The sequence below is a fragment of the Vespa velutina genome, chromosome 2 (assembly GCF_912470025.1).
Source record: "Vespa velutina chromosome 2, iVesVel2.1, whole genome shotgun sequence".
NCBI classification, from domain to species: Eukaryota; Metazoa; Arthropoda; class Insecta; order Hymenoptera; family Vespidae; genus Vespa; species Vespa velutina.
The window spans coordinates 462,535-471,744 of record NC_062189.1 but is presented as its reverse complement, the minus strand read 5'-3'; the positions used below and the strand labels follow the sequence as shown (position 1 = coordinate 471,744).

The 9,210-nt window shown below is 41.7% G+C and overlaps 1 protein-coding gene across 6 annotated transcripts; it reads left to right on the top strand.

Moving 5' to 3' along the window:
• The first annotated feature begins 2,538 nt into the window (after positions 1–2,538).
• On the top strand, positions 2,539–7,209 carry LOC124946966 (serine protease HTRA2, mitochondrial). Of its 6 annotated transcripts, XM_047488480.1 has the most exons (9): positions 2,679–2,798; positions 3,219–3,504; positions 5,522–5,671; positions 5,797–5,920; positions 6,001–6,087; positions 6,223–6,414; positions 6,491–6,641; positions 6,700–6,871; positions 6,972–7,209. In XM_047488480.1, exons 2-9 carry the CDS (start codon positions 3,407–3,409, stop codon positions 7,129–7,131), a joined length of 1,134 nt encoding a protein of 377 aa, XP_047344436.1. In that variant the 5' UTR covers positions 2,679–2,798; positions 3,219–3,406; the 3' UTR covers positions 7,132–7,209. The 6 variants fall into 6 exon arrangements, with proteins under 6 accessions (XP_047344437.1, XP_047344436.1, XP_047344439.1 ...); XM_047488481.1 differs by lacking the exon at positions 3,219–3,504 and having other exon boundaries at positions 2,539–2,689; XM_047488483.1 differs by lacking the exon at positions 3,219–3,504 and having other exon boundaries at positions 2,687–2,798.
• Positions 7,210–9,210: the final 2,001 nt, after the last annotated feature.

Sequence of the window (9,210 nt, the reverse complement as noted above, 5' to 3'; positions counted from 1 at the left end):
TGAAAAGCGTTCGAAGCAATCGTCGAAAAATCCGCTTGGAAATTTCCAACCGGATATGGTATCCCGCGACGCGAATAAAAATGCTTGGTCTTGCGATCGAGAACAATCGTTCTCGTGCGTCGGTATCTCGACAACAACGCGAGCGTCGTTTCGATATTACGTCAAAATAGGAGAACGAGAAAGTTATGGTACGTTTTTATACGTCTATGTGTACCAACATACACATGCGTACGTGACGCAAAAGGGCAAACGCGTTACGATATGTATATGTAATTATTTTTCTCGAGCGTTCGCTCATATCGACGATGAGGATGAAAGAGGGAGTGACGAAAAAAAAGAGAAGGAGAAAGAGGAGGGGGAAGGAGGAGGAGGAGGAGAAGCAGAACGAGAGGAAAAAGATGAAAAAGAGAGAGGTCTCGCGATTGCGTTTCTCGAGTAAATAGCTGAGTCGAACGATAGATAGAAAAAGAAATACAGAAAGAATGGAAGGAGAAAAAAAGGAAGAAGGATGGAAAGAGAGAGAGAGAGAGAGAGAGATAGACAGAGAGAGAGAATATAAAAGGAGATGGCTGGGCGAGAAGAAAAGAAAAGGAGAACGAGAGTGTCGTTACTAGCTGGTAGCTGGGCGTGGAAACTAAAGCCATGTTATGTCGTGGGTATACATTTTCCACGGGATCGTATCCAGGGAGGCGAGGAAGAAGGAGAGGAGGAGCAAGGAGGAAAAAGAGGAGTAGGAGTAGAAGCGTACAACGCGACAATTGCCGAATGCAGCAATTCGCGCGAATCGCGTGCGGGGACTTAGCTATCGTTAGTTCTCTCTCTCTCTCTCCCTCTCTCTCTCTCTCTCTCTAGCTACAAAGTAGACCGGGTGAAAACGAGGTAGTACTACTACGAGCGTTTGTATAGATACGGCCCTGCGGCGGTGGTTTGTAATATTATGATAACCCTGGCTGGCTCTCTCCTCCTCTTTCACCTCCTCTTCCTCCTTCATCCCTCTCCTCCCTATGCCAGCCAGACCGCCAGCCAGTCTCCCTCTTTCTCCCTCTCGCTTTAGCAGCCTCGTTTCCCTCCTACAACGGACCAGGCTGCGCGCCCACCCTCTTTCAGCGGCCATGTTGCCGGGAAATATGATTATTGTTATTATTTGCACCCTCCTTCGGCCGTATCCTCCTGACTCCTCATCTCTTCGTGGCAACTCTCCCCCGCTAATATCGTTCTCCCTCTCTCGACATGCGAATCTCCACCATCTCCACCCCCTTCCCCGGTTCCTCATTCTCTCTCTCTCTCTCTCTCTCTCTCTCTCTCTCTCTCTCTCTCTTTCTCTCGATATTCTCGACTCACCCATCCGACTTGATTCTACTCCTCTCATCCTACTATTCCTTCTTCGCTTTCCCGTCCTTGCTCGTCGACGAATTGAGAGGAAACGAACGAGAACAGGGCCGAAGCAACCACCCGTCAACCGATTCTCTCTCTTTTCCTCTCTCTCTCTCTCTCTCTCTCTCTCTCTTGCCCTCTCTCACTCTGTTTCTTCCTCACGAGTGCGCGCGCGCGCGATCTCGCTTTTGCGGCTACTCGCAAAACTTTACAACGCAGAATGCCATCTCTGCATCGCACTTTTCTGCTCACTCCCTTTTTCCTCTCCTTATCCGTCGTACATTCGCTCTTTCATTCTTCCTGAACCAACCGCTCCTTCTCGCTCAACCCCCGGACGCTCTTCTCGCGCTCGTTCTTTGCTTTCCTTTTTTCTTTTCTCCAATTTTTATCTCCTGTTCTTTTTTTCTCGCTCTTCTTGTTTTTTTCCCTCCCGCATTCCCTGCGGAAACGTTTCATCGACCGAGTTCTCGACCACGGCTCGCCCTTCCATCCCTTTTCTTTTTTCCTTTTTTTTTCTTCTTTTTTTGTTTCGTTTTTGTCTCTTTTCTTTCTTTCCTTCCTTCCTTCCTTCCTTCCTTCTTTCTTTCTTTCTTTCCTTACCGATTTTCTCACCGATGGCATTATCTCCATAATGATTAATTACTTTTAATCGATACTTAACGATTAATTAATACGTCCGAGCTAATTTTTCTCTAAGCAGCTTTACGATGGATCCGGGCGGATGGCTTAGAAGAGTGATCGCATACGGTCTCGAGAGTAAAGTGAAAAGAAATAAAATGTAGAATAAAAGAGAGCAAAAAGAAGTGAAAAAGAAAAATAAAAAAAAAAAAAAAAAAAAAAAGAGAAAATAAAAAAAAAACGACGACGGCGGATTCGTCGTTAATGAAAACGTCAGAGATAGATAGTACGCGTAGTCGGTATTAAACGGATTCCGATTCGCTGCCATAGCGAATCGGTGACTCCTCGTTGCGGAGGTACGCGTAATTCTCTGTAAACTCGACTAATCGTGTTATTCGAGCTCCTCACGAGAGCGAGCTACGCTCATCGCTGATGTATCACATAGAGAGACGAATAGAGAAGAGGAGATAGCTATGTACCTATTTCTACATACATACATACGTAGAATACGCACGAATAGTAACATACGTATGCAGGTAGACTGCGTACGTCGAAGAGAAGATACAGAGAAAGAGGAAAGAAGTTGCTTTTGCTTGACGTTGTAAGAAAGAGATATCGCGAATGTGGTCGTACTATCGTTGGTAGTAGTCTAGCAAGAGTCGCGGTAATAAATGGGCAACACGAGCGCTTATAAGGGGTAGGTAATCTAAAGCTTTCGAGGCGAAGGCGCGTCGGAGAAAGGAGCTGAACGTGAAAGGAGCTCGCGAGGGGGTTGAATGGGTGTGGAAGGAGAGGAACAGAGAAAGGTAGGTAGATAGATAGATAGAGAGAAAGAGAGAGAAAAGCGTGGTAGTGGTGGGATCCGGAGTAAGGGTGGTTACGGCGAGGGTGTGAGATAAGGTATAAGGTGGGTAAGATGGCGGACAATTTGCCGCTCGACTACTCTTGCCCGCACCCCTCTACCCTCGACGATATCCCCGCCACGCTGGCCTATGTACCGGGTAATAGATGTTCCTCCTTCGCGACCGAGAGAAAGCTACCTCCTTCTCCTCCTCTTCTATCTCTTCGTCCATCTATTTATCTCCATCGTACTGTACTTCTCCCTCTGACTTTCTTCTCTCTATCTATCTCTCTCTCTCTCTCTCTCTCTCTCTCTCTCTCTCTCTCTCTCTCTCGCTCGCTCGCTCGCTCGCTCGCTTTCTATCCCTATTCCTGTCTTTCTTTAGCCAGGACAATTTTCCATCGTCCTCTCTCGTCGTCTCGATGCTCTGGCAAAAGCTCGCTCGCTCGCTCGCGCGCCTACACTGAGCCATACGAGAAGTACATATACATGGACGCATACATATGAGTGAGCTTGTGCGCGCGCGATCGCCTGCCCGCTTACGCCTTCACGACAACAACGTATACGTATTTCATGTGCGACGGTGAGAGAAACGCGAACACCCTGATACGTTGCGAATGCGTTCACGTACACGGAAAACTCAGTGCCGCGGTATTCCCGTCTACTCTGTGGTACGTAGGTATTTAAACGCCGTCACCTGCCGCCGCACCACCCTCTCTTTCCCCACTACAAAACCTTCGGTCTCATTCCAACTCAACCGATTCTATCTCTCTTGGTTTCCCTTCCACCGCGAAGCAGCAACACGCCCTCTCTTCCATACCGGCAGACCGCACCAACGTACTCCTCTCTCTCTTAGCATTCCATCCGCCATCTTCTCACTTAATAAAATAATTACCCGGGGCCAATTAAGCGTTCCTCCCTCTCTCTTTCTCTTCCCCTCCCCCCACACCCTCCCCCTCCCCCGCCCCATCTCTCTCTCTCTCTCTCGCTCTCTCTCTCTCCCTCTCTCTCTCTCTCTCTCTCTCTCTCTGTCGTAAACCCCTCGCACTTTTGCCCGAAGAGAGGTAAGCGTTTCACCCGGATTATCCGTGCGACGTAATTCGACCGTCGTCTCTGGTCTATATACGTCAAGCTATTTTATCACGAGACTACCGTTAAATGGAAGGATCTCCTGACGGAAAAAATAATCTATGGTTTTCAACCAATAACCAAGGATACTCGATAAATACCTCTTATAAATCTCATTCGATTTCGTTATGCTTCAAATCATTCGCAAAGTATAGTGCTTTAAATTGAAGGGTTAGGATGATGCTGAACTTGAGATCACGATGGGAAAATCTCGCGGTGTTATATCGATTAAGGCAAGACGTTACGTCTTGATAATTATTCGACAATTACTTCGACGATTAACTTATCATATAATACGAATAATCTCGCTTTCATTTTTATCTTCCAATGACGACGATCATCCAACGATGATGTTAAACGTTAACCGTTAGATATTCTTTCGAGAAAAATTAAAAAAGATTAAGTGCTGACATCTTCGATACAGTTCTCTGTAGAAATGTGATTACGCGTAAATCCATGCTTTGTTGAAAATGTTTCATTGTCGGTAATAAATTTTACATATTACCGACAATTTTTACCTACAGAAGATTCAACGGTTTCTACTTTATCGTTCGAAAGAGGGGGAAAAAATCATCTCTAAATTTCAACCTACATCGTTCAACGGATCTTCTGATGGCCATCGCAGAATGTCTTAAATGGCGAATGAATTTTTAAATCCCTTCGATCAACTCAATCATATCGAGAATGGAAAGGTCCGATTTGGTACGAATTATCGATTCGTAATTAATTTATAAAAGGGCACTCGTGAGCGAGCACGAGTAACTTTTCTTCAAAGATTTACTCGTATAAATTTTGATTTATAGTACGTGCATTATTTATCTTACTCGTTTCTCATTATTCGTTTGTAATTATTTAAACTTGGAATATTTCAATGCATTTTAAAAGATTTTTCTTATACGAAAATAATTAACTTTACAACTCTTGGATGGGTAGATCTCTTCTTTTCTTTTTCAGTCATTTGAATTCTCGAATTGACATTGGAATTTTAATTTCATTCATAATGTGTATCGTCGTACTTTTTCTTTTTTTTTTTTTTTTCATGATATCGCAAATATTATCGAGTCCAATGACTGTTTAAATAAGTTTTACCAGTGTATGGATAAGTATCATTGGAAAGGAAAATTTCTGTTGCGACACGATCAATCCAAATGTTAGATTTAGCGCGAGAGGTTTATAACCTATACGAAAGCTTATATACCGATAGGATAGACTCATTTAGTTTTAGTTCATATTTTGTCCATATCTGTCGCTAAAGTCACACATGCTTCCAGTAATATATATTTAAGAACTACTTTAATTTTGAGTAATAAATTTAAAAATGACTGTTCTCCTGTCGCGCGCCTGTTTTAGTATATTTAAAAATGATTGCTTGTCACATATGCGATCTGTCGTTTCCCTTAATGCGGATCGGTTCACTCAAGTAAGAAGTAAACATTTGTGCCGACGAGATAACAGAATATATGGCAGAAGTGGAAAACATTTTCTAACCTATACGTTAGTCATTTCGGGGATCGGTTATTTCTTGTACAAAAAAAGAAATGATATCTACGAACGATTCAGGGATTTCACCTACGGGATGCCCGTCGTCAAGTCTGCGACAATCTTTACACCGAGCCTTGTGGATTATAGAGAGAAATATAATTTTATAGCGGACGTAGTGGCGGTATCAGCACCCTCGGTGGTGTACATAGAGATCAAAGATGAAAAAAAGTAAGTAAACGACATCACACGTTCGTCGTCTATCGTCATTTATATTATTTTCTTTTTTACGTAAAAATGCGCGTAGGCTCGTATATTCCATTGAAATAATTTTATAATAATTAATTTAAAAATAGATTAGATATGTTCACAGGGAGACCTATCACAGCTAGTAACGGCTGTGGATTTATTGTTGCTTCCGATGGTTTGATATTAACCAATGCTCATGTTGTCATTAAAAAACGTGGTACCTCAGTAAAGGTAGATACAATGTTACGTCGTTTTACCACTAAAGATTATCTTCTAAAAATACCTTTGTCGTACATGTAAATACATTTAAGGTTCGTCTACACGATGGAACTGTATATACTGGTGTAATAGAGGACGTCGACATGCAAAGTGATCTTGCGACTGTAAGAATTAAAAAGGTGCAAATTTCTTCTCTTTTGTTAGAAATCAATATTATTTATTGGTCTTACGATAATTGCTCTTATATATATATATATATATATATATATATATATATATATATCGCATAAATAATACATCGTTTGTATTTGCAGACAAATTTGCCAGTAATGAAACTTGGAAATTCAGCCGATATTAGGCCAGGAGAATTTGTAATCGCTATTGGTTCCCCTTTGTCGTTGAGTAACACAATAACTAGCGGAATAGTGAGCAGTACAAATAGACCAAGCGAAGAACTTGGTCTTGATAAGAACCTGACGTATATTCAGACCGATGCTGCTATTACCGTTAAGTAACGATTAAAAGAATAAAAACAATTAAATATTTGACATTCTTATAATAAAAAGTTATGTTTATTTCTAGTTTGGAAATTCTGGTGGTCCATTAGTGAACTTAAACGGCGAAGCGATTGGTATAAATGCCATGAAAGTTACCGCTGGTATTTCTTTCGCTATACCTATAGATTATGCGAAAGAGTTTTTGAGAAAAGCTGAAATACGTAGAAAAAACAAAGGTAATTTAATTAAGTTGACGGTAATAATCCAACGTTCCATAATTATTTTCGATTAAAGGTAACATTCCTGATACGATGGAAGCGCCCAAAAGAAGGTACATGGGTATAACGATGTTAACTATTACTCCTGACATTCTCTTCGAATTACAACACAAAAGGGGCTCTACTTTAGACATAATCAAACACGGAGTATTTGTTTGGAGAGTAATCGTTGGCTCTCCCGCTTACAGGTGAGTATTTAAAAACCTTATATCCTATTATTTATCGCCCTTCATTATCCTTAATACATTTATACATTTCTTTTTTTTTTTTCTCTCTCTTCCGACGTAGCGGCGGTTTGCAAGCGGGAGATATAATTACGCACGTCAACGAAGAACCAGTATTAGCCGCCGTTAATATATACAAAGCGTTGGAAAGCTGCGGTCCATTAAAACTGACGGTCGTCAGACAGAATGACGTTCTTACGATAATGATCGATCCTGAAGACTGAAGAAGCTTGTTACACGGAAAGTATAATAATATAAGTGCCTGGTATATTCCTCGATTCAATAAAAAGGCAATGAACCAACGAAGAAGTCGATGAAAAAGAAAGAAAAAGAAATGAAAAATGTACATGTGTATAAATTAACTGATTGCAAAGGAAAAAAGGAAAGAAAAAAAGAAAAGAGAAAAAAGATATAATTATCCCCTCACTCTCTCTTTCTCTTTCTCTCTCATAATCATTTTTCACGTACCTGTTTCATTTCCACCCCGCTGGTTCAAATATAAGAAAGACGAGCGATGCGAAGCCGAGCTCGGACGCACGAAACGACCAGTTACGATAGGGTTCTTCGGTGTTTATGTGCTCGTATGTACGCCGGGTGTGGTCTCTCGACTGGACAGCATTACGTTCGCGTTGTTTACGACATAAGGCGACCTCCACAAATATGTGACCGGATCTACGGTGCGGACGTGGGTGTGCTGCTCCGCTAGACCTCTTCGCGATTTTTAAATCGAATCATTTTACTGTCCTTGCATCTTCCTACCAGGATGGACATTCTTACGTTCTCGGATACCACGGATAAGGGAGAACGACGGCTGTGTCCTTGAATGGAACCTTTTCTTTTTTTTTTTCTTTTCTTTAACTTTTTCTTCTCTCGTCATCGGTTTTTGAAAAAATTTTTCGAAGATGACAAAAATTGTCGAGATAACAATTGATCATTTTCTTTCAAGGTACTTATATAGGATTCCCTTGGACTAACAATAGATTGGTCTTGTTCCTAAGGGTATTATCATTAATTCACGCCTAGCAGTTCTTTAATCTTTCTTATATCCACACCCTCTTTTTCAAAGCGTCGACGTTATTCTATTCTCTGATTATCCACGCTTTTGACTCGGCTATCCTCGCCTACGAGCCATCTCACGAGCCCTTCCCACGTAGTACGTGCACGTTGTCCAGTCGTTGGTAGCGCGAAAACAAATAGACATCCGTGAGATGGCTTCGGATTCGCTGCTGCTCCTTCTCGCAAGAGAGAGGGAGAGAGAGAGAGAGAGAGAGAGAAAGGGTATGAACGAGATACACGGCCGATTGTCTCCACCTACACACTCCTGCTCGCGTTCACGAGCTTTTCCAACGACGAATGACCCTGTAAAGATACCCTTTAAAGGATCGAATCCACTAGCACGCTCGCTAAACGAACTCTTGGATTTTCTTTTTTACGAGTTCGATGACCTTCGATGGAATCATTAAACGCCCTCATAAAAATCAACGTCGTAGTTGCTATCGAGAAAGGTATACCCTTGTAGTATCGAAAGCGAAGATCCAAGAATCTCATAGGTAAATGTTCGGCTAAAGATAAATATCAATTCGGCTTTAATTCGCTAGAAGATTGGTCACGCCCCCAAGCGTACTTTACACAGAGATCGGCATTATATACTATTTGTGGGTAAGAAAGTACCTTGCATCGCGAAGTACAAGTGTTATGTCCGGGTCAGGTACGGTGAATAACGCCAAGGACGAGGGACGCGTGATTTTATTACGTTTAGGACGAAAGATATTCGTCCGTTTGCGGTTGCGTTTGGTATTGAGGAGGGAAAAAGAAAAGGAAAGAATGTAAGCTAACTGATTTCAATTTGTGCAAAGACGTACAGTATGTATACGTACTTTTATCAAGGACGAACGAATTATCTTCTTCTTCTTTCTCCTTTCGGTCCGGTCCGGTTCGATCATTTTTATGTTCGAAAATATACTTTTATCCATCGGCCACATTCTTCGATTCAAGTACAAATTTCATTAAATCTATTTTCTTAAAATGAAAATAAAAAAGTAAAGAACGAGAATAGAGAAGAGTTGTTTCGTCCGAGATTTTAACATTCTCATTTGCATTTGAATTTTATAGTTACGTATGTATAGCAACTTTTGGAGACGTTAATGGCACCGTTGGTGGCCCATGAAAGGTAGACGTATGTAAGTATGTAAGTACTTACCTACGTGCGGCTTTACAATGAAGGAAAATAAAATAAGAAATCCCTTATACTCGTCGTTAGCAAAAGTCATACCGAACGACCTCGGGAAAGCTGGTAGAGTAAA